Genomic DNA, 24,874 nt, shown 5'->3' with positions numbered 1-24,874 from the left:
CTCTGCTCGTGCTGACTCTCCTGCTGGAATGCCAGCAACTTTTCCACTCTCCTTACGTGGCTAAGGCACATTCTTCCTTCACGTTTCAGTGTAACCGCTTCTTCATCTCAGAGTCTTATCCACCACTCTTTCCGAGCAGTTCCTTGTTGCAGTTTCCTTTTTATACCTACTTCTAGATTCTTAGGTAACATCTGCTTTCCGCACTACCCTGTACGCTCCCCAAGGGCAGAGGTGGTATCGTACTTCTGCTTCCCACAGCATCTCCAGCACCTGCTACAGAACCTGACAGAAATGCTGCTGCATTAGACAAGTAAGTGAAAGCACAGGGCCCCAGATCACACTTTGCTCTGAGGGCCTGTGTCTGGAGGGGCAGTGAGTCCCAGGGAGCCCCGGAGCACTGACCTCAGAGCTGTACAAGCAAAGGAGCAAAGCGGGGGCGGAGAGGTACCTCTCTGGTCTGACGTAGGAGTAGATGGTGTCCACAGGTGGCAGAGGGTCAAAGCCCATCACAGACTGTGTGGTCACATCCTTCAGAAAGGGACACAGAGCGGAGATGCAACAGAGCGCTGCTGCTGAGCCTCTGCCCTCCTCGAGCCGCCTTTCAGCTGGTTCCAGCTGGAGTGGCCCTTGCTGGAGCCGGTCAGTCAGACAGAAATGGTCCTTTGCTACGAGGCTGTGTTTACATCCTCAGAACTTTGGGGCAGGGGGTAGGATGGCCTTTCCTCCACCAGGACACTCACTCTGCCTGCTCAGAGCATCAGGACGACACCCGCAGGAAAAGTGTGCATGTGGTGGGGAGTCACAGAGACACAGAGCCCTGCTCACACCTGCCGTGATCTTCGCCCCAAATAGCTGCAGCGCCCACCACCTCAGGGCTGCAGGGCCCTGAGCCACTGGGTCATTGCTCTGAGCCTCCACAAGTTCACAGACAGCACAGGCACAGCTCCGCCTCTCAAAATGCCAAGTACCAAACCCAGGCTGCGAGGGGAGGAACCTCTGCACATGACCCCAACCCCCCGGGGGCTGAGCGGCCAGCAGGATGGCCACACATGTGACCAGCTCAAACAAGGCTCCCTTCTCATCCCCCTTCCTTACCGGAGGCAGGGCCGCAACAGCTTCTTTGATCTCAGAGAGGACCACATGGCGGTGGATGTTTCTGGGGGCGCGCTGGTAGAGCACCTTCCGCCTAGGGCCCAGGGGAAACAAGGGGCAGCATGTGGAGGGAGCCCGCTGGATCCGCTCCCATGTTTCTGACAGCAACCCCGAGCCGACAGGCCTTGTTCTCCTCACGGGCCCCTGGCTCCCAGGCTCACCTGCTCTCACACACTTCCACAGCGGGGTCCCCAGCATCCACTGCTTGCAGAACCTCGCGGACGTTCTCCTCCAGCCAGCTCATGGTGGCAGGCTCCTTCCAGAGGAAGTGTGACCTCCCAAGGTACAGGCTCACCAGCTGGCTCAGGGCAGGGGGCTGACTATGGGGAGCAGGGCCTGTAAGCAGACCCTCCTGGGTCCAGGCCTCCATGCGCCCGCTGGCACCCACGGGGGCCCAGGGTGTGCCCGCAGCCTTGAGTGAGAGGAGGCTGCCAGCTGGGAGCGTGTGATCGCTGGGATGGGGGCACAGGCGTTCACTTCTAAATGTTGTATGCTCTCTAGTAAGTACGAGTTTCTTAACAGAAATGTGGAATAGAACAAGAGCATGTAGATCTGTGCGCACACAGACAGTGGAGGAGCACGCTGGTCTACTAACATGGGTTGAGGTGGCTGGCTCCCGCATCATGCATTTTTCTCTATTTTTTAAGAGAAATCTGAAAAAGGCTATGCATGCCAATACAGACATGGGGACCACACTGAAGACTGTAGCAATGATAAACTCGCCTGGTAGATACTAGCATGGTGGCCCCAAGCGCCACCCTGCACCTCACCAGGAAGCCTCGTGCTTCAGGTGGCAGCTGCACACACCCCTGTCAGCTCTGTGCCTCCCAGGCGAGGGAAGCCAGCCCTCCCGCAGTGGGGACAATCCTGCCGCTGAGGTCTCCTGCAGAGGGCACCTGCCAGGACCCTCCTAGCAGCAGGAGACAGCAGTGACAGCAGCATTGTGGACTTCACGTCTGAGTTCAAGTGGCTCCCAGCCTCTGTCCCACAGGGTACCCCCACGATGCACCCATGGCATTCGTCCCCTCGGGGCGTCTTCCAGTCTTTACCTTATCTCAGCGTCGGGTCCAAAGAAGCGGTGATTGGCAACAGCGGCGTCAGGCCGCACGCTGCAGTACTCGAGCAAGGACATGAGGACTGCAGAGGAAGCAGAGGCCCCGGCGCATGGGGCAAGCCCTGGTCACTCCCGCAGTCACTGACAGGCTGACACGAGGGAGGAGGCTGGACACCCAAGGTAAGCCTGGGTCTTCCACACGAGCCCGAGGGGCCTCTGCCATCCTGGAGGGGGTTATTTGTGCTGCTGCCTCCCAGTGGCCCCATCTGCATCTGAGAGGACTCCCCAGGATGCCCCCAAGCACATGCCCTGGATGTTCTAGTCATCAAGACCACACACCTCACCCACAGGCTCAGGGGAGCCAGCTAGTGGGGTGCAGGCAGAGCCCACCCCAGCCCCCTGTGGCAGCTCCCCCTCTGAGCAGCTAGAGCTTCCCCCCACAGCCATGTCTGTCAGGAGAATCGTCTTCCAAGTGACGTCCCAGGGATGGGCTACAGCTACAGCCGGGCTCCCACTGAGACACAGCACGGGGCCCCCAGCCCTGTGACCCCACACATGTGGCTTCTTAGAAAAGCAGATGGACCCCTCTGGGTCAACAGGCAGGCCCCACGGTTCTGCTGTGCAAGGGGTGCCCCCGACCCACACTCCAGAACCTGAGGACTGAGGAAGTGATGCTGAGTCCGGGACTAACACACCAGCTGTGTGCAGACTCCACAGGGCAGGCGTCACGCAGCTACAAACAATCCCTCCCTGGCACAGACGGCCAGCGCCCCTCACGGCCCTTGTCTCTAACGTCATGCACCTTGCTGGGGAAGGGTCAGTTTCCCTCACACCTCCAGGCAGCCCTGTGTGTGTGCAGATGGAGGGGGAAGACACACAAGGAGCGCTTGGAGCCTGCTGGGAACCTCAAGCAACATGGCTCAGCCCTCCTCTGGCTGCTTCCTTCTCTCTAGCACATAGCACCACCTCACCCGCCACATTCCCCTGCCCTAGGATGTAAATTCCCAGGAGGGGAATTATGGCTGCCTCCTCCCGCCTGGCCTGGCCAGCAGGAGGCTCACTGAGGTGGGGGGCATCGAGGGCCAAGCTGCTCCTCTACACGAACCATCCCCAGCACACAGCCCTCTGTGAAGCTGTACATGGTGGAAGGACCCTGACGGGGGCGGTGGGCTCTGTCCTCGGGTCACAGACACCTTTGAGAATGTGCTTCAAGTCGCTGGCTGTGGCAGGAGATGAGCTGCAGGCCTCTCTGCACACCGACCGACGTGCAGCTTCAGGGAGCGGAGGGCGCTGGGAGGCCCACTGCAAGGCCTCAGGACAACCTCATCTCTGAGTTCTTCAAACCAGTGAGAAGGATTTGAAGAGAAGAATATAAAGCCTAGTTTGCTGACTGGGGTCCTCCTGCCCCTGTTTCCTCTGACATCTGCTGGCTCACTTCCCTCTCCTCTAGAAAATGCCTCATTTTCTTCAGACTGTAAGTCTTTCTTAAACAAATTGTCAATATCAAAAGACTTCTCCTAGGGCTGGGCTGGTGGTGCAGTGGTTAAATTTACAGGTTCTGCTTCAGCGGCCCGGGGTTCATCAGTTCAGATCCTGGGTGTGGACCTACCACCATGCTGTGGCAGGCATCCCACATATAAAGTAGAGGAAGATGGGCATGGATGTTTGCTCAGGGCCAGTCTTCCTCAGCAAAAAGAGGAAGACTGGCGGCAGATGTTAGCTCAGGGCTAATCTTCCTCAAAGAAAAAAAAAAAAGACAGCCTAAAAGCCCAAGCTAGTTTGAGACCAAAGTCAGTTCTGACTCACTTCAGCTTTCAAACTGTAAGCGCAGCTGGTTGAAGGCCCTGCTGGAGGACGCGCCTTTCTGGAAGTGAAGGGCGTGTGCTGGGACCCATGCGCATGCACACACGTGTGCGCGTGTGCTGGGGGGCTGGCAGGACACACCCACCTCCGGGGAACATGGTGAGCGCCTGTCGGATCAGGAGAGAGGCCTTTTCCCTCGCAGAGCTGAGCTCCTGCTCAGGAAGGTCTGCTTGCTGACTCAGCAGGAAATACGCCAATGGCACCGAGAAGGCAAAATTGGGGAGCTGGGACAGGTTCCGATGAGCCTACAATGGGTGAGAAACAAAGGCTGGGGCTTCAAGGTGGCAGAGGAAATGATGTGAAGCTCAGACGCTCTGATGTCGCTCGATGAACCCCTGACAAGCACAGTGTTTTGCAGGCATCTCTTACACAGTTTAAAGATCACTCAATTTTACATCCGGGGAGCTTTTCTCTGTGTAGAAAAAACAAACAGCAGGACTCGAAGGTGTGGGGACCAGCCTAGCTGGCTGAGTGAAGCTGCAGCAGCTAGCGAAGGGACCTGGGAGGTGGCGGAGGGAGAAACAGGCAGTGGATGCGAAATGTGAGAGACAGACGGACCCCCATTGATGGCTCAGCTTTAGAAGCAGGCAGGCAGCACTCCCTCTGTGCGCGGAGCGCAGAGGGTATGAATCCACCCACACCGAGGAGCGTAGCCTCGACTCCACCGCCCAGGGAAGTCTGCTCACACTGCCCTGCATTCTCTTGCCTTTCTCTACAAGTGTATACACATGTGTACATACAGACACACATGAAGAACAACACTTTCTCTAGTCAACCCATCACAGTCTCCATAGAGTTTTGGAAGCTTAGAAACTGTCACAAACATTCCTCTGCAGCCTGCAGGGCTGTGGGGGCTCCCTGCAGCTGCGTCTTTGTGAGCTCCAGGAACTTCTGTAAACTAGACCCCAGAGGCGGGACTCCTTGGGCAGCCATGCCAAATGATATAGAAGTCAAAGGTTTACATAGTTATTTTTCAATTATTCACAAACATGTGCTGTGAAAAAATTCAAGCATAGAAATAAAGAAAAAAGGGGCTGGCCCTGCAGCCGAGTGGTTAAGTTCATGCGTTCCACTTCAGAGGCCCAGGGTTTCGCTGGTTCAGATCCTGGGCGTGGACATGGCACCCTTCGTCAGGCCACACTGAGGTGACGTGCCACAGAGCACAACCAGAAGGACCGACAGCTAGAATACACAACTACGTACTAGGTGGCTTTGGGGAGAAGAAGAAGGAAAAAATAAAATAAAATGTTGTCACCTGCTTTTCCGCCACCTGCCCCCTGTGAGAGTGGCCCGAGCAGGGTCTGTGTGTCCTCCGAGACGGCACCGTCCAACAGGCACACGATGAGAGTGCGCCTGTCAGCTCACAGCTCTGACAGCCGCATTACAGACAGGTGAAACAGATGCTGATACATTGCATTTCACCCAGCATCTCTAACAAGGCACCACTTCTACACATAATCACTCTGAGAGTCACCAATGAGACCACCGACGCCCCTTCTCGTGCCCAGTCTCAGGCCCGATGAGCACCTGTGGCAGGGGAACCAAAGCGTCCTGGTGTCGGGCCCTGATGGGGAGTGGCTCTGGGACTCCAGCGCACATTTACACGTGAACCCAACACGTGCTCTCTAGCATCATCGGCCTTCCAACGGGACAGTCTGTGCGAGCCCCACAGGGCCCCCCCACCTCACAGTAGTCTTTCCACGCATGTGTACGCAGAGGGGAAGGGAGACAAAAGAGGGCACTTACAGTCTGCCCTGGCCCTCGCCATGGTATCGCAGAGCCATCCCTGCAGTGCATGGGAGGGACTCTGGACAAAGACAGGCAGGAGAGACGTGGCCCCTGTGGGACAGCCCACGCCCAGACCTACCTCCCACTCCTGGAAGAGGCGGATCAGGTACTCGTAGTTCCGTGCCCGCAGGGCCAGGTGGTCGATGAGCAGCAGCATGCACAGGGGGTCCTCGTCGGGTTCAAGGCTTCCAGAGGCAGCATGGTGACCAAGGAGGGCAGAGGGAGACAAAACCCAGAGTGGGCCGGGGCAGATGTCCGCAGGCCGCAGCCCCTGAGTGAGCGGCGCAGTGGCCAGGACACTCACCTCAGGATGAGCTTGCAGTACTCCAGCGCGGTGCGTGGGCAGCCGCGCTTCTCCAGGAAGCTCATCTGCTTGTAGAGGGCCAGGTAGAAGCTCCTAGATCCAAGACAGTTCCTCGTGAGTCAGAGCAACAGCACGGCGGTAAGGCCACGCCTCCCGGGAGCCCATCCAGCATGGTGTCCACCCTCCAATCACTGTGAATGTGCCTGTGTCTGCAGAGAAGGCGACGCTCTGCTTGTTGTTTGCAGTTACATGTGTGTCCACGTATAGAAAACCAACCTAATTTGTTAATTGAAACCTTTATCTTCTTGTTTTTTACTATTTACCATTTAAGCAAAAAGAGTTAAAATCACTTGCTGTAATTATGATCTCTCTTTATCCACAAATTTCAACAGCTGCCAGCAGCACTGTGGCTGGATGCATAAAGTCTTGTGACTTAAATCGTCCTGGTGGACTGTTATTTTTATCAACAGCCAACTGCCCTATTAATGCCTGGAAACAGTAATATTTTATAACCCGTCTCAAGAACTAAGAATTAGGGAGACAAAACTAACACAAACACAACCAGTAGAGAAAATTCAGACCCAGGACACAGTGCAGACCCAGGACACTGGGCAGTGGGGGCTGGCGTGCCCTGGGACCCAGGATGGCCTCCAGGGCAGGGGAAATATCCCACAGTGGAGAAGACCTAGGACAGCTGGAGACACAGGAGGACACAGGGTAGCTTGGACAGAGGGCACAGCCACCCCACCAGGGCCCTAAAGACCACATCAAGGGCAGGAGGCCAGTGGGTGCCGTCAGCAGGGAGGCTGCTGCGCCGTGCAGGCCTGAGCTGATGAGGGCCAAGGCCAGAGCAGGGGCTTCAAGGTGGAAGAAGATCTGCGAGAAAAGCGTGTCACATGTACGCCTGCTCAGTGCAGGTGAAGAGGGTCAGGAAACACACTGTTAGACCCCACCATGGTGACGTGGCCTATCAGGCTCACGTCTGACGTGGACGCGCCAACACCAGACCAGCCCAATCTGTCCATCTGTCCTTCAGCCCAGCATTCCTGCATTCAAGCTTTCAACAAAGCAAGACACTATGGTCCGAGCTGCCAGTGGGACCCCTTGTGGACATCCCGTGCCACTTGCCCCCACTGCACCCACTAGCACTCATGTCACCCATGACAGCTTCGGCAGACTTACAAGAGAAAGAGCAGTGAGTATGAGTGTCCGTGAACCCCCGGGGCTGTTGGCTCACCTGTTCTCGGGTCTGCGGTAGTCCAGCCGGCAGGTCCCACTGGTGAGGCTGAACAAGGGGTGGAATGCGCACTCCATGCTGTACAGTGCTCTCTCTGCGGCAGACACCAGGGCAGGTGTCACCACTGCGCAGTGACGGCAGCCCTGCCCCCGCGCCTCGCAACAAGGGAAGCTCTGGAAGGAAGGAGTCATGGAACTAGGATTTTGGAAAGTGGCAGGGCACGGACGTGACCTTGGGATCAGTGGCACCACTGTGCGCTTACTTCAACCACAGAGATACAACCTGGCAACACCAGGGTCTGAGCCAAAGAAGTGCAAACACACGTCCTCACAAAACCCAAATGCGCACGCCCACAGCAGTTAATTCACAAAAGCAGAAACATGGAAAGAACCCAAGCGTCCCTCAAATGCCGGTGGATGAAGAGAACGTGGTCCATTCACACAACTGTTAAATGAATGAAGTGCTGACATCCTTGTCACACATGGGACCTTGAAGACATTATGGTAAATGGAAGAAGCCAGAGACAGGTGTACATGACTCCAGTTACAGGAAATGTCCAGAACAGAAGCATCCAGAGAGAGAGGCAGACTGGCGGTTGCCAGGGTTTGGGGTAGGGAGATGACAGCTGATGGGTCAGGGTTTCTTTCGTAAGTGATGATCTAGAATCAGGGGTGAGGAGGCTGTAGAAGTCTGGCACATACTAAAACTCAATGAATTGTACACTTTAAACAGGAGAATTTTATGGTATGTAAATTATATCTCAATAAAGCTGTTATTGAAAAAATATCCTGGCAAACCCATTTGCAGCCCTGTTACCTTATAAAACAGCACCTGTGATGTCAGCTTCTGAGATGCTCTTTGACTGAAGGGACAACTGGCTTGTGGAAACAGCAGGGCAGGGTGTCTCTCAGTCTCTTACCTACAAGGTCTCGAGCCATCTCCTGGTCCTCCTGAAACCGGCAAGCGTCACTGAGCTGCAGGAGCGAGTCGACATGATAGGGGCTCGTCTGGAGCAGAACCTATAGGTGAGGAAGAGAGCCGAGAGGGCTGTCGGCAGGACCTCCCTGGGACACATCAGGGAAGGCGGCAGGCCCTGGGCATGCCCTTCAGGCATTCAAACCTCGGGTGGGGAAACTACCACTAGAGGTAACATTCACGACACCCCCAGCTCACAGGGTGCTGGCCTGATGTGAAGTGGAGCTCGGGACTCTGCATGCCCAGGCATCTCCACCTTGACTCGCACTCTCACCCAGGAAACAAACCCCGTTCCCCACACGGAAGACAATGGGGAGCACTCAGAATCACCTTGCCCTGGACCATGACCCTTGTGACCCAGTGTACACTGGGGGTCAGAGGAGCCAAGAGGATAAGCTGCTTTTGGCCAGAGTGAGCAAAGGTTGGGACCCAGGCCTGGGGAGCCGGTCTAGTAAAGAGGACGCAGGCTGGGCGAGCCCCTCCCGTGGGGACACACGCACCACGATGTTGTTGGGCTCCATGGACTCCACAGCAGCCAGGAACTTGTGCTGTGTCTGCTGGTACTCCTCGCTGTGCTCAAATGCAAAGGAGGAGAGGCCTTTCCTGGACTCCAGCAGCCGCATCGACAGACCTAGGGGGAGTGCCTGTCAGGCCCTAGCTCGCAGCGTTCTTGGCGAGGACCCTCTGTGCGCACGTAACTCGAGTCACCACGTCAGAGCCTTTGCTCCAGCCCTTGGAGAGTGGTCCCAGGACACCCCGGGCTGACTGCCCATGGCTCAGTCTGCACCGGCACTGCATCCTGTCTAGTCTTGTCCTTTATAGATGTTTCTCACCTGAGGAGCGTGGATGGAGCACTGATGCCCCAGGACAACAGAGACGAGGACAGGCACAGCCCCCTGCTAGCTTATCTAGGTGGGCATGGAGACAGCGCAGGAGCCACAGCCAGGCCTCCGAGGTGACAGTGACTTATAACCCATGACTAGGCACCGTCTCTCTGCTCCTCATGCCTGACTTTGGGTGTATGGAGTCCAGTTTCTTCTGATGACCTCACAAACTCGCCTCCCTGCAGTGCCTTCGTGAAACAGGTATGTGTGCTGGGCAGCCCTGACTCACCCTCCGGATGGCCCGCCAGAGCCAAGCCCCGCAGGACCACACGGCCAGTGAGCCCCCATCTCTGCTCGTGCTCAGGGCCTTCTGCTAGGAAGGTGGGCAAAGGAAAACGGGGACAAAAGATGCCCACCAGGAACCAGAGCTTGCCCTCTGTGTCCTTACTGAGTACACGAGGCTCCTGCAGAACCCACAGGCACAGTGGTGGGCAGAGGCTAAGGGCTCATGGCGCCTCTCACAGTGAGTATCCCTGCCCCCACCCTCTGCCCCCCAGGACCCCTGGGCCCCAGATCCGAGGGCTCTCAGATGCTCCTCCACGCCATGCTGCCAATCACCCCAACAGGACATTGACTCCACACCCCAGGCCTTTCTGCAATGTTGCTGTTTTTCTTTAAATTATGTGTACTTACCAGTTTGCAACAAAGTATAAAATATCACACTTTAAAAACGAACTTGATTGGTTCCAATGGTACAGTACCCACAGCATTAAAACACAGTGGTCGGAAACATGAGCTGGTGTTGGCGGTGTGTGCCCAGACCTGGGTCTCTCCGCCAGCCCCATGCCAGTGCACTCAATCACAGCCCTGCACACTCGCTTCGCACAGACAGAGAAGCGCCAGGCCTGACACACACGGACCCCAACAGTGCCCGGCCTTGGCCACCACGCAAACCCCTTCAGCTCCAGCAGCCCCTCACCTGGCTTGCTGTACCGGGGCCAGGTGCTCTTAGGGGTCGTCAGCCACGTACACTTGGGATACACACGTTGTCTCTGCCGTGGCCTGGGGAGAACAGGACACGGGCACAGCTTTACCTTCGCTGCCTGACCTCTGCAAGGCCTGTGGAAGCAAAACCGCGGCGCAGGGAGAGGGGTCGAGCAGCAGCACGTCCACAGGCATGACAAGGACAGAACGCAGTGCTAACAATGGAACGTAGGCACTGCCAGACAGAACCGCAAACTGTAATCCAGACAACCGAAAAACCAGAGAAAGAGAAAAGGAAGCCAGCATGCTCACAGTCCAGCAAAGTGGCAGGAAAGGTAAAAGAAACAAGTTGAAAACCTAAAATAAAGACAAGAATGAGAGCAAACAAGCAGGCTTCCTGTGGGGGCCCAGGCTGGACCACACAGCACCGGCTGAGCACAGAGGACAGGGGCCGTCTCTGCCTTGAGGTGGGTTCTCACCTCCTCCCCTCTCCTGAGGCTGCACCAACACATCAACAGGGTGTGAAAAGGGAAAAGTGGTGACAATGGAGAGAACTGGGGGAGGGCCTCAGTGCACCAACGTCGACACACTGCTGGAAGAAGGGCAGCTGGACAGAGGGGCACAAGCAGGCAGGGGAGGGAGCCTGGGTCCCTGCAGACAGCGGCATGGATGCACCCCCACCCCGGGCCCAAGGCTCTGCTGTCTGGGGGTCACTGCTGCAGGAGCCAGGCCCACCCCAAGTCGTGGTCATACGGAGGGTCCTGCTCTATCAGTGACACTCTGCTTCCTACGTGAGTGATGGGCATGTAGAGCTGTGTATATTACTCTCTATAATTTCTCCATAATCCGAACTATTTCATTAAGAAAAAAAAAGAGCAAGAAACTGGATTGTGTCATAACAGGATAAAAAGCATGTTTCTCTCCCAAAAAGAAAGTCAAAACTGGGGCCAGGCCCATGGCCGACTGGTTACGTTCACGTGCTCTGCTTTGGCGGCCCAGGGTTTCACTGGTTCAGATCCTGGGCACAGACATGGCACCGCTCATCAAGCCATGCTGAGGTGGCACCCCACATGCCACAACTAGAAGGACCCACAACTAAAACAAATATATACAACTACTGGGGGGCTTTGGGTAGAAAAAGGAAAAATACAATCTTTAAAAAAAGAAAGTCAAAACTGCAGGAGAAAAACCAACTGTATAAGGAGAGCACAGTCAAAATCTGAAGGAAACTAAAATGTGGGGTGATTCTGGTCAATTGGTAGAGCGAAAAAGGAGAAGTCATTGGATGCTTGGAACCGTCCCTGTCTATGGCATCCCCTGGCCCAGCCCTGCAGTGTGCTGTCCATACAGAACAGACTGGACTGAGGTGCCTGAACTGCCCAGGGGGGCCAGCACCGAGGGCTGAGCAGACACCAGCAGAGCAGTGGAAGTGGGACAGAGGGAGGTGAGCGAGCCAGGCCCGTCAGAGGAGGATGCTAGCAGAGAGGGTCCAGATGTGAGAACCCAAGAAAGAGTAGTGCACGTGTGATCTGGAGATTCTGAGACCAGAGAAGATGACAATCAGAGGCAGGTGAGTCAGTCTCCGAGGAGCAGAATGAGGAGGGAGGGAACCACAGCTGCTCAAGGAGGCCCTTTGGTAAGACAAACTTTTAAAGAAACACATCAGTACAGTAGCACCATAAAAACAATAAATGTAATTACTATTAACTAATTACTATTAATAACCATAATTTGCACAGAAATAAGAACAGGCAAAAATATCAAGAATTGGCAAAACACAAAAATAAAAGCAAAATAAGAGCAAACAAGAAATACAAGGGAAGTGAGCCAATAACTGGTGAAATTTCCCCAGCCTTCTTCACAATCAGACAGGGGTCAAGCATCAGGACTTCCCATCTACACATCATGACCGACTTTCAAACCTCCCATACCTTGTGTAGCTCACAGGAGGAAGAAGGGCCGCGACGGTGGGTGGGTGTAAGGTAGTGAACACCACTAACTCATCATGGGAACACCCATTCCTGGGAGATTTCACTAGAAATGCCTGTGCAGAGGCAGAGGACTGCAGCCCACACACAAGCTACACTGGCTCCAGGGAGGGCCCTCCCCGGGACACCAGGCTGTGGAAAACACTGCTCAGAACTCAGCTGTGCAAACCAGGCCGTGAGACCAGCACACAGGACGTGTGCGCAGAGGCCCTGGGCAGACACAGCAAACTGCCTGTAACATCCTCTTTGGGGGCCAAAGGAGACAGTTCTGAACTGTCGGAATTGTATAAGCATTTAGTTCTGTAATCACAACGAACATGTACTTGAAAAGACAAATCTTTGGCTGGTGCGAAAGCTCCCACAGAAAGTCCCAGAAACAGACCCTCACACTCAGCATTTCCCATCATGTCTAGCAGGTGCCAAGCACTAGGGACTATTAATTAACAGAGATCAAACTTCTCTCAGAACCTAAACTCCATGTTAGTCTTGCTGCTGACTGAGGAGCAAAAATTAAGATTTCAGGGCTAAAAACTAAAAATTCAAGGGCTTTCAGAATCTTAGTAAAACTACGACACACATACTAGGGAAGGCAGTGTAAGGGACGGAGCCCGATGGCCAGGGACAAGGTTAATCAGCCACTTGTCCCCGGGGCCCCTTCCGGAGCCCTCAGAACCGGCCTCCTCAGCGTCTCCTGTGTCCTCCCCAGGGCTCTCAGCTGACTCGGAGAACGCCCCGCCCCCTTCAACTGAGAAAAGCTGGAGTTGACCTTACCTCTGTTCCCCCAGGACAGCTCGAGCACCAAAATACCTTTTCAGTTCTGTGTCTGGATTCAAGTGTCTAGAGAAGTGAAAATTTTACAAGGAAAAATGAAATTGAGTTCTTTTCCAAAGATTCTGGAAATGTTAGAAAGTGACATAAAAACCCAGCAGGGAGAACAGCTATGGTGGCCTGAAAGACAGCTTGCAGGCCTGCTTTCTTTCAAACCCCCCGACCCGGGGCTGAGGCGCCAACGCTCTTCAGGCTGAGGCTGAGCAGCCAAAGGCCAGAGACTAGATCAAGACGTCTTCACTGACTTAGGAAAAAGAGGGCCTTTTCTTTCTTAATGCTGGCAACAATCTCTGTGGTAGGGACAGGGTTTCATTAAGCCTCTACAAGAACAAGAGATGGAGTTTATCCTCGGACGGCATCTTACTTTAACACAGTTTAAGAGCATTCCCAGATATATAAAGCTTAGCGTAAGGTCCTAGAAATAGGGAGGAATTTCCCTGCTTTCTTTCTCCTCTCTTCTATTTCCTATATGTTTGATAAGAAATTCCTGGCACTTTTAAATAAAGATAGTGCGTTTCTTTCTTCTTCTTCTTTATAATAACGTTCTCCCTTGCCACGGAGTCTCCGCAGTGACAGGCAGGCGGGGACAGAGGTACCTGTGCTCCACATACAGGACGTGCTTCTTCGAGCTCAGGGGAGGCGGGCCCGGGCGGTTCAAACCACTGCTGTCCTCAATCCTCTCTAAGATCCGGTCGATATCTTCCAGCCCATTCTCCTAAAAGCCCAAAAACAACACATTAATCACCACACTGACTTTATTTTAAATGTTATAACAATAACAAATGGCTTATTTTTACGATGAACAAGTATTATATTATGTTTAGTTCCTGAAAGACAGTATAATCCAAACACCGTGGACTGCACCTACCATTAGTAAAAAGGAAGATGCTTCATAGAGGAAGGCTACAACAGACAGAATCACAGAGCCAGAGGGACCCTTGAACTACTGAATCACAAGCCCACACACCTCATCTTACAGGTGTGCTCGCCTCCTCAGGTAACTGAGCTGCGAACTGTGAACGGCAACCAAGTTACAACCTCTTTTCAGGAGAAGAGACTCTCCTGCAGAGGACCGGGGCAATAATGGAAGTATGTTTTCTGATGACAGGCTGCACCTGAGAGAGCTTTACATCTCACTCCCAAATGAGGCCGTCAGCACTAAAAGGTCAGCGCACAGGGGCAGCGGAACGAGGAGGGACCGCGCCGTCCAAAGAGCGTCATTTCCGACAGTTTGCTGGGAAACGGCAAGCCCAGAGGGGCTCTGACCCTCCAGGAAGAAGGGAACAGACACAGGGGCAAAATTTGGTTTAGTAATTTTTCGTTTTTGTTTTCCCTGACCCCTGAGTTAGTTATCCTCCTAAGGGAAGGAATCAAGATATCAAATAAAAATGAACTGCCTTCGAAAAACAGCCGGAAGAGAACTGAGAGGAAATCAGCCAGATCCACGTACCGAAGTTTCTCCCGTAGCGTTTTTCTTACTTTTCTGTTTCTTTTTCTTCTTTCGGAGTTTGCCACTTATATTAGACTAACAAAAGAAGCACATTTTAATCAATGGAAAGAGATGATACACTCTGAAACCCTGAGAACTAGAGCAGCAAGCTGCAGACGGGCATGAGGACGTGGCCTGGCGTCCGTCTTCCCTTTCTGGACCTCCTGTGAATGCACCCACTTCTCTCCAACAACATGCCCCTCCTGCGGCTCCTCCCCTCTGCTCCGCCCTGTCGTGCTCAGGTCTGCTGTCCAGGCAGCCTCTCTCACCCCCTCCTGACTACCTCAGGGCTCCCCCGACCTCACGACATGGCTCCCAGGGTTCTGACCACTTGCCCGTCTGCCCTCTGCTTTCATCCTCCACCTCAGCAATCACCCTCCCCGCCACACAGCCACCCCACAGACAGGGCTCTGCACCACAGTCCCCCACCCCTGCAGGCCCTCTGCCTTCACCCCTCTCGTGCCTTTACCAGGCCACCTCCTTCCATCAGTGTGGAGGCTCCTCAGGGAAGCCCCCACCACCCCAAGCCCAGTCAGGTCTCCACGCCTGTGTCACCCCCTCGACCAGAGATCCCTGGAGGGCGAAGACTCGTCTCCAGAGCCCAGGAGGCTCACAATAAGGACTTGTTGAATAAGTGAGTCCTGAGGGGCCCTCTCCTGTGCCGTGGTGCACTGCGGCCACACCCCAACACCAACCTGACCCATATGTTTCCTGGAAGCTTGTCCCCCAGGGCCTCGGTCCACCCACCCGAGCTCAGATGCACCATCACAGGGAACACACACCCCGCTGAGCCAGAGCAGACTCTCTCAAGACTTGGGAACCACCTCTCGAGCCAGGGAAGCTTGTCTGGGGGACCCTGAATGTGGCTCCCTCCATGGCCACCGTGAGTCTTGAGGATTTCATGCAAATCTGATGTGGGCCTCCAAGAAAATTTGGGAGAAACTGGGCAACTGGCAAAATGGAACCCAGAAAATGACAGGAGAGAGTGTGTGTGGCTTGGCCCCTCCTTGTCACCACACAGCCCCACACCTGCTCGGGGAGCGCTGCCCTGTCAGCTGCTTCTCCATCTCTCTTGGTTTCTGTGCTTCCACTCGGGGACCTCCTTTTGTTCCTCGACACCACAGCGTCTGTGAGCAGACAATCAGACCTCTCCCCGTTCACCACAGGTCCCTCCTCGAGGTCCTCGATGTTGATCTGGAAAAACAGATGGGAGAGCACAGGGTCATTCATGTGCATCCTAGTCACTGATTAAGTGGCAACACCGAAATGCGTGTGAGAATGGAGAGCAGAATGGAGGCGATGGGCATGCTCAAGGTCACTCTGAGGTCACAGAGGGAAGGAGCACAAAGGTCTGTGGTGCTAGCAGTGTCACAGTGCTCATCTTCAGGGCGACTTCAGTCAATGCACTTCAGAGGGTGATGGGCGCCGTGTGGCCATATGGCATCTCTGTCTTTGAGCGACATAATGAAGAATCTCCGAACACTACAACTTATCCCCAGTTACCGAGTACCCCCTTAGGGAAAAGATTTGTAAACACACATGTTCAGCCAGTGCATTAATGTTCTTTCCCCCTACTGTGGACTCTGGCTCAGCTCTATGGTAGCAGACAGGAGAAGAAACTGGAGGAAAAGAAGGCACCTGAGAACAAACCTATCTACAAACAGGTTCCTCATAATAAAGGTAATAATAAAAATAACCCACACAACGGAACCTTATATAGTAGTGAAAAGGAATGAACCACATTCATACACACAACACAGATGAATCTTAGGAACACAGTGCTGAAGGGAGAGTCCCAGAAGACTCACACACTAAACTCACACTAAACACTCACAGACTTGTACATGCTCATTCACACACTAAACATGCTCATACACACTAAACACAGACTTGCACATGCTCACACCTGGAGGAGACATGGGGGCACGGGGGTAGGGAGGAGCAGAGGTGGGTACCAGCTGGCCCTTCAGCTCATAAGTGCATAAACAAATAAAAGAGACCAACATGGAACAATAACAACCATGCTTCATAAACCAGACTTGATGGACCCAACATGGTACAAAAATAAATAAAGATCCAAAATAAGTAAACAAATAGACTTCCAAAAATAAATAAACAAAGCTACATGGTCAGACATAGGCATCTTGGCAGAGTAAATTGTTCCCTTGTCTCTCCCCTCTAAGTTACAACTGCATGGACCATTCATTAACCAGCAGAGGATTCGATGCACAGCACAACAGGACGTCCAAGAGATCCTTGCAGCCGTGCATCTGAAGATAGGTGGGCTGGATCCCCAAGACTCAGTGAAACTAGGTGAGTGCACCCCTCCCCTTCCCCAGTGATAATGATCTAGGTCCTGAGTCCTCAAACAGCGGCCAGTGGGACTATAAGAGGAGGTGGGGGCAGCCCGGCCCACTTGAACACTTTTGGAGTTGTAGCCCAGCCTGCAAGAGCACTCAGTGTTGCAGCAGCCCTGGCCATGGGAACGCTCCCCACCGAGTGGTGCGGCTCAGCCCCATGAAGCTGCCCCCACCAAGCACAGCAGCTCTGCTGAGCCTCCCTCAAGCACAGAGCTGGCCCATGCATGACAGAAAGCACCCCCCCACCCGCCCACCTAGTGCACTAGCTTAGCTGGTCTCCTGCTGAGTGCACTGGTCCCGCACCAGAGTGACCCAGTGGCAGAGCACAGAGGCCCCACCTGCATGTGTGTGCATGACCTGCTAAGCAGCTGTGGCCAGTGCACAAACACAGAGAATGCCTACCAGCACAACTTCCAGCAGACGGGACAGGATCAGAAAACAGCTCCTGCCCCCCGAGCAGTGGCAGGTGGAATATGTGACCTAACACTACCAGAAATGCCCCAGCAAAGGATCACTTTAACCAAACACCATGAAGAACTGTATTAACACTTCAGAGCAGAAGGAAAATGACAAGTCTCCAGAAACCAATCCTGACATCACAGAAATTCACAGTGTAAATGACAGAGAATTCAAAGTACTTGCCATAAAGAAACTCAGCGAGTTACAAGAAGACTCAGAAAGACAGTTCAATGAGCTCAGGAGTAAAATTAATTAGCAGAAGGAATTCTTCACCAAAGAGATTGAAACTCTAAAAAAAACAAATGGTGGAGATGAAGAACACAATTAATGAGATAAAAAGCAATCTAGAATCCATGAAATATAGACCTGATGTTATGGAGGATAGAATTAGTGATTTAGAGGAAAGAAATATAGAAATCCTTCAGGTGGAGAATGAAGGAGAACTAAGATTTTTAAAAAATGAAGAAATTCTTCCAGAAATATTCGACTTACTTAGGAAAAGCAACATAAGGATTATAAGTTTTCCAGAGGGAGAAGAAAGGGAGAAAGGAGCAGAGAGCTTGTTCAAACAAATAATAGCTGAGAACTTCCCAAACTGGGGAAGGAACTGGACTTACAAGTACAGGGGCCAGTAGAACCCCTAATTACATCAATGCAAAAAGACCTTCTCCAAGGCGTATACCATTAAAACTGCCAAAAGTCAATGACAGATATTAAAGGCAGCAAGGCAGAAGATAATAACCTACAGGGGAACCCCCATCAGGCTTGCAGCAGATTTCTCAGCAGAAACCTTGCAGGCTAGAAGAGAGCAGAATGATATATTCAAAATACTGAAAGACAGAAACTTTCAGCCAAGAATACTCTATCAAGGGGAACTATACTTCAGATATGACGGGGAAGTAAAAGCTTTCTCAGATAAACAAAAGCTGAGGGACTTCATCACCACTAGGTCTGCCTTACAAGAAACATTGAAAGGAGCCCTCCTATCTGAATCTAAAAAGCAAAGGTTTAAAAAACCTTTAGCAATGAAATAAGTAGAATCAGAAAATTGCAGCTTTATATCAGAATAGGTTAGTAAACACTTAATTATAACATAAAAGACTAAGGGAGGGAAAGCATCAAAAATAACTATAAACACGTGAATTTAGTCACAAACTCACAACACAGAAAAGAACAATTTGTAACAATGATAACTCAGAAAGGGAAGAGGAATGGGATGGAACCTGCTTAGGCTAAGAGAGATAAGAGGCTATCAGAAAATGAACTATCTCATCTTTGAGAGTTTTTTGTGTGTGTATGAGGAAGACTGGCCTTGAGCTAACATCTGTTGCCAATCTTCCTCTTTTTGCTGAAGAATATTGGCCCTGAGCTAACATCCATGCCAATCTTCCTCCATTTTATATGTGGAACACAGCCACAGCATGGCCTGATGAGTGGTGTATAGGTCAGTGGCTGGGATCTGAACCTGCAAACCCTGGACCACTGCAGCTGATCAAGTGAACTTGACCACTACACCACCAGACCAACCCCATGAGATCTTTTATACATACTTCATGTTAACCACTAAACAAAAAGTCAGAGGGAGCTGGCCCGGTGGCCAAGTGGTTAAGTTCACACGCTCCATTTCAGCAGTGCGGGGTTTCGCTGGTTCGGATCCTGGGTGCAGACATGGCCCTGCTCATCAGGCCACACTGAGGTGGCATCCCACATGCTACAACGAGAAGGACCCACAACTGAAATATACGACTACGTACTGGGGGCATTTGGAGAGGAAAAAGCAGGAAAAAAAAAATGACAACCCTTGTTAGCTCAGGTGCCAATCTTAAAAAAAAAATCAGAGCAGAGTCACAAATCCTAAATAAAGAGAAAACTGAGAAAACCCTGACAGAAAACCAGCAAACTGAAATGGCAGTCAGAAATACAAGGGAGGGGGCCGGCCCAGTGGCGCAGTGGTTAAGTGCACACATTCCGCTTCGGCAGCCCGGGGTTTGCCAGTTCAGATCCTGGGTGCGGACATGGCACTGCTTGGCAAGCCATGCTGTAGCAGGCGTCCCACATATAAAGTGGAGGAAGATGGGCACGGATGTTAGCTCAGGGCCAGTCTTCCTCAGCCCAAAGATGAGCATTGGTGGCAGATGTTAGCTCAGGCTAATCTTCCAAAAAAAAAAAAAATACAAAGAAGAAACAATGGAAACACAGAACAACTGGAAAACAAAATATAAAATGGAAACATTAAGCTCCCATCTGTCAATAATCACTCTAAATGTAAACAGACGGAATTCTCCAATCAAAAGACAAAGAGTGGCTGGATAGATTAAAAAACAAGACTAAACAATATGCTGCCTCCAGGAAACACATCTCAGTTCTAAAGACAAACAGAAGATCAGAGGGAAGAGATGGAAGATGATACTCCAAGCAAAAGGCAAACAAACAAAAGCAGGTGTTGTCATACGTACATCAGACAAAGCAGACTTCAAGAGAAAAAAGACAATCAGAGACAAAGAGGAGCAGTATATAATGATAAAAGGGACATTCCACCAAGAGGACATAACACTTATGAGTATATATGCACCTAACACAGGAGCACCAGAGGATATAAAGCAACTATTAACATACCTAAAGGAAGAAAGTGACAGCAACACAAGAATAGTAGGGGACCTTAACACCCGACTCACATCAATGGATAGATCATCCAGACAGAAAGCACAAGGAAACAGTGGCCTTAAGTGACATACTAGACCAGATGGACTTAACATATAGAACATTCCATCCAAAAACAGCAGAATATACATTCTTCTCAAGTGCACATGGAACATTCGCAAAGATACATCATATGCTGAGAAACAAGGTAAGCCTCAATAAATTTATGATGACTGAAATCATATCAAGGATCTTTTCAGATCACAATGCTATGAAACTAGAAATCAACTACAAGAAAAAGGCTGGGAAAGTCACATATATGTGGAGACCAAACAACATGCTACTGGACAACCATTGGATCAATGAAGATATCAAAGGAGAAATAAAAAAATACCAGTACTATTTTGAATAAGAGTGGCAAGAGTGGGCACCCTTGTCTTCTTCCTCCTCTCAGAGGGATGGCTTTCAGTTTTTCACCCTTAAGTATGATGCTGGCTGTGGGTGTGTCATATATGGCCTTTTTATGTTGAGGTACTTTCCTTCTATACCCATTCAATTGAGAATTTTTATCATAAAAATGGATGTTGGCTCTTGTCAGATGCTTTCTCTGCATCTATTGAGATGATCTTGACATTTTTATTCCTCATTTTGTTAACGTGGTGTATCACATTAATTGATTTGTGGATGTTGAACCACCCCCTGCATCCCTGGTATAAATCCCACTTGATCATGGCGTATGATCTTTTTAATGTATTGCTGTATTTGATTTGCCAATATTTTGTTGAGGATTTTTGCATCTATGTTCATCAGCGATATTGACCTATAATTTTCCTTCTTTGTGTTGTCCGTGTCTGGTTTTGGTATCAAGATAATGTTGGCCTCATAGAATGAGTTTGGAAGCATTTTGTCTTCTTCAGCTTTTTGGAATAGTTTGGGAAGCATACATATCAAATCTTCTTTGAATGTTCGGTAGAATTCTCCAGAGAAGCCACTTGATCCTGAAATTTTGTTTTTTGGAAGGTTTCTGATTACTGTTTCAATCTCTTTACTGGTGAATGGTCTATTCAGATTCTCTATTTCTTCTTCTTTTTTTTTTTCTGCTTTATTTCCCCAAATCCCCCCAGTACATAGTTGTATATCTTAGTTACAGGTCCTTCTAGTTGTGGCATGTGTGATGCTGCCTTAACGTGGCCTGACAAGCAATGCCATGTCCGCGCCCAGGATCCAAACTAGCGAAACCCTGGGCCGCCACAGTGGAGTGCACGAACTTAACCACTTGGCCATGGGGCCAGCCCCTCTTTTTCTTCTTGATTCAGTTTTTGGAAAATGTTTCACTGGATATAGAATGCCAAATTAAGTTTTCCTTCTAGCACTTTAAAGATGCTGCTCTGTCTTCTGCCTTGCCCTGTATCTGATGAGAAGTCAGCAACTATTCTTACTGTTTTCCTGTAGATAATGTGCCTCTTTTCTCCAGCTACTTTTATAATTTTTCTTCACCACTGGTTTTCAGCAATTTATGATTTACTTTGTCATGGTTTCCTTTATGTTTATCCTGCTTGGGGTTTATTAAACTTCTTGAATCCTTGGGGTTTTATTTTATATGATGTTTGGGAATTTTTCTACCATTTCATCAATTATTTCTTCTTCACTTGTCTCTCTTCTCTCTTTTTTTTTTAAAAGATTTTTTTTCCTTTTTTCTCCCCAAAGCCCCCTGGTACACAGTTATATATTCTTCGTTGTGGGTCCTTCTAGTTGTGGCATGTGGGATGCTGCCTCAGCGTGGTTTGATGAGCAGTGCCATGTCCGCGCCCAGGATTTGAAGCAATGAAACACTGGGCCGCCTGCAGTGGAGCATGTGAACTTAACCACTCGGCCACGGGGCCAGCCCCTGTCTCTCTTCTCTTGTTCTGCTACTCCAATTACAGACACATTAGACTGTTTGATACTGTCCTACAGGTACTGAGACAATCTTTTCCCGTTTCTGGTTAGTTGTGATCGTTTCTTTGCCCTAACTTCAAGACCACTGATCTTTTCTTCTCTAGTGTCTAATCTGCTATTAAGACAATCAAGTCAATTATTCATTTCAGATATTGTATTTTTTAGTTCCAGAATTTGCTCTTTTTATAGCTTCCATTTCTCTATTGGAATTCCTTGTTTTCCCTCATTACGTTCACAATTTTCTTTAAGTCCTTGAATACATCTATATGCTATCTTAGGTTTGCATCTAATTTACCATCTGTCATTTCCAGGTGGTTATGAGTCACATTTTCCTGGTCCTTCGAGTGCCTGGTGATTTCTCACCGTGTGCTACACTGCTGAGTGACTGGACTGTGTCCCTTTCCTTAATAGAATGCTAAAATTCATTCAGGCAGGCAGTCAATTTATTTACATATTAGCACCATCCCTTCAAACTTTATTTCTAAGCTTTCTTAATACAGGTCTAGAGCATTCTTTATTGCAGAGTGACTTTCGTCCTCTCCTAAGGAGCGGCCTTTCTGGAGCCTCTACTGGACCCCAGGCTTCCCAGTGAGGCCCTTTCATTCTGGCTGGTCAGGAGTCTCCCAGACCCTGTGAGCTCCCGTCCCAGTTAATCTCATGGTCTTGGGAGCTGTCCTTTCCCCTCTGGTTGTTTTTTGCCCAACACAGCTGAGTACTGAGCTGAAGACTGGAAGCAGATTTCTGGAACTCGTTCTCCGCAGCACCCCAGCCCGGGAACTCCAGCTCCTCAGTGGACCCAAAGTCGAATCTGCCTCCTCAGTTCAGTGCCACCACCATGTTCTCTTGTGCTGTCCTCCCTGTGCTGCTCTCTGAAAAGTGCCTCCAGGGAGAAGGCCAGGTCAGCGGGCTCACCATGTTCCTCTTCCCTCAGGGTCACAGACCTCAGCACCTCTTGCCTAATATCTGAAAACTGTTACTTTATATCTCTAGCTCAGTTTTATATTGTTCATGGCCAGAAGGCTATTCTAGTACCAATTATTCTACCATGGCTAGAAGTAGAAATCTTACTTTTGTTTTTATTCATCCACTGCTTGGTTTATTTAGAGATTGTTTTTAGCTCTCCAAAAATAAGCTTTTCAGTTTAGGGCCCCATGGGCACCACTAAAAGTGCTGCTGAAAAAAGGAGAAAAAAGGAGTTATTTTTCCCATTGAAAGAGGGAAGCCATTAAAACTTCACATCACTGAAGGAAGTGCTTCTCCAGTCTGCAGTCAAGAATGACAAAACTTCACCTATTTGTAAGCAGAAACCGGCAGATGTCTGGAAACACAGCAGACATTTTTTTTCACTGTTCATTTAACATCACAATTAGAATATGGATTCATAATTCTTTCCTTGATCAAAGAAGCATTAATGATGGCAACTTTGCTGAAGATAATCTCACAGACTTGAGGACAAAAGAAATGAAGCAATGTGAATTTTTTTTTTTTTTGAGGAAAATTAGCCCTGAGCTAACTACTGCCAATCCTCCTCTTTTTGCCGAGGAAGACTGGCCCTGAGCTAACATCCATGCCCATCTTCCTCTACTTTATACATGGGACACCTACATAGCATGCCTGTTGCCAAGCGGTGCCATGTCTGCACCCAGGATCTGAACCAGTGAACTCCGGGCCACCGAGAAGCAGACGTGTGAACTTAACCACTGTGCCACTGGGCCAGGCCCCTGTAATTTGATTTTTGACCTGAAGAATTTTAGAAAATTATGGTAATCCTTGACCAGTAAACAAAATACATAGTTCTAATACCATCTGTTATTAAACGTGTTTGTGAATGTGAATCTGGGGTTTTGCTCTTGCTGTCATTAAAACTAAGGATCAAAATCAATGGGATATCAAAGATAATGATGACACATGTGTTGGCAAGTCAAAGATCACTGAACAATTTCAAGTCCTTATTTCAGTCAAACAACAGCAGCCTCATCACTGAAACTTATTTTGGAAGAAGTTTGTTTTTTATTTGATTGCACAATTTAGATTTATTTCAGTTACTTTCAGGGAATGGCCACTATACTGTACATAAAAGCAGAGAGACATACACACATAATTCTCTGTAAAAGACTGATCTTCCTTACTCAGAGGCAAAACTTTTTAATGCTATAGAATAAATCCTGATAGCTTTTAAAAGTGTGTTTATGTGATTTTTATCAGATTGTCAAAGTGGTCTTTGGCCCAAGAAATACTAAGAAGTTCTACTCTACAACATCATCTTTAATGGCTGCGCAGTATGTTATGCTGCAAAACTCAGACTATATACTTATAACAGGTGCATTTATACGCAAATTATACTTCCATAAAGTTGATTTTTAAATCCACTCTGAATGAAAGAGGAATGATGTTTTCTAATCTAAGGCCAAAGAAACTCACCCAAGAGCCAGCAACAAGGACAGCCAAAGCCACAGAGTGACAGAGGAGGGTGTCTTCTTGCTCGGCTTCCCCCTTCCCAGGAGAGCATCGCTGGCCCCAGCAACCTTTCTAACTAAACCACTTAGGGTGACGTGTCTCCACGTAAGTGCCACTGCACCCTTCCCTTGGTTTTCAACATTGTTAACATCGACGTTTACTGGGTGCGGATCATGTGCTCAGCATGGACTAAAGGTTGCACAAGTTAGTTCATTTACTCCTCATGACAACTCCATGAGGTAAATAGGATCATCCCCAAGAAACAGGGAAACTGAAGTTTATGTTAGGTATCTTGTCCAGGTTCTCACAGCTACAAAGAAGTGGAGCCAGGATTCAAACCCAGGTCATTCTGACTCCAAAGCCTGTGGACACACACTCTGGCTGGAGACAGTAACTGCCGGTCTTAGAGGAAATGCTGACTCCTGCAGTCACTGTTCTGCATACCTACTGCATGCCAGACTTGCTCTGGGTGATGAGCACACGTCAGGGAACAGCAAAGTCTCTGTCCTCACAAAACTTACACTCCAACAGTAG

At 50.2% G+C, this 24,874-nt stretch overlaps 1 protein-coding gene across 2 annotated transcripts in view; it reads right to left on the bottom strand.

Moving 5' to 3' along the window:
* The window catches only part of TCF25 (TCF25 ribosome quality control complex subunit), a 30,018-nt gene that overhangs the window by 2,305 nt on the left and 2,839 nt on the right, over positions 1-24,874 (bottom strand). The window contains exons 2-16 of one of the 2 annotated variants that reach the window (XM_044761470.2): positions 15,516-15,680; positions 14,448-14,522; positions 13,594-13,712; positions 12,941-13,006; positions 10,177-10,259; positions 8,874-9,004; positions 8,318-8,417; positions 7,399-7,492; positions 6,162-6,254; positions 5,937-6,042; positions 4,155-4,314; positions 2,202-2,289; positions 1,314-1,472; positions 1,096-1,186; positions 403-528 (exon numbers count right to left, since the gene is read on the bottom strand). In XM_044761470.2, the coding sequence (XP_044617405.1) occupies positions 403-528; positions 1,096-1,186; positions 1,314-1,472; positions 2,202-2,289; positions 4,155-4,314; positions 5,937-6,042; positions 6,162-6,254; positions 7,399-7,492; positions 8,318-8,417; positions 8,874-9,004; positions 10,177-10,259; positions 12,941-13,006; positions 13,594-13,712; positions 14,448-14,522; positions 15,516-15,680 (1,656 nt within the window). The remainder of the gene's footprint in view (positions 1-402; positions 529-1,095; positions 1,187-1,313; positions 1,473-2,201; positions 2,290-4,154; positions 4,315-5,936; positions 6,043-6,161; positions 6,255-7,398; positions 7,493-8,317; positions 8,418-8,873; positions 9,005-10,176; positions 10,260-12,940; positions 13,007-13,593; positions 13,713-14,447; positions 14,523-15,515; positions 15,681-24,874) is intronic. The other variant, XM_044761469.2, reaches the window with a different exon arrangement.

The sequence above is a fragment of the Equus asinus genome, chromosome 28 (assembly GCF_041296235.1).
Source record: "Equus asinus isolate D_3611 breed Donkey chromosome 28, EquAss-T2T_v2, whole genome shotgun sequence".
Classification (NCBI taxonomy): Eukaryota; Metazoa; Chordata; class Mammalia; order Perissodactyla; family Equidae; genus Equus; species Equus asinus.
This window is presented reverse-complemented; position numbering and strand designations above follow the sequence as displayed.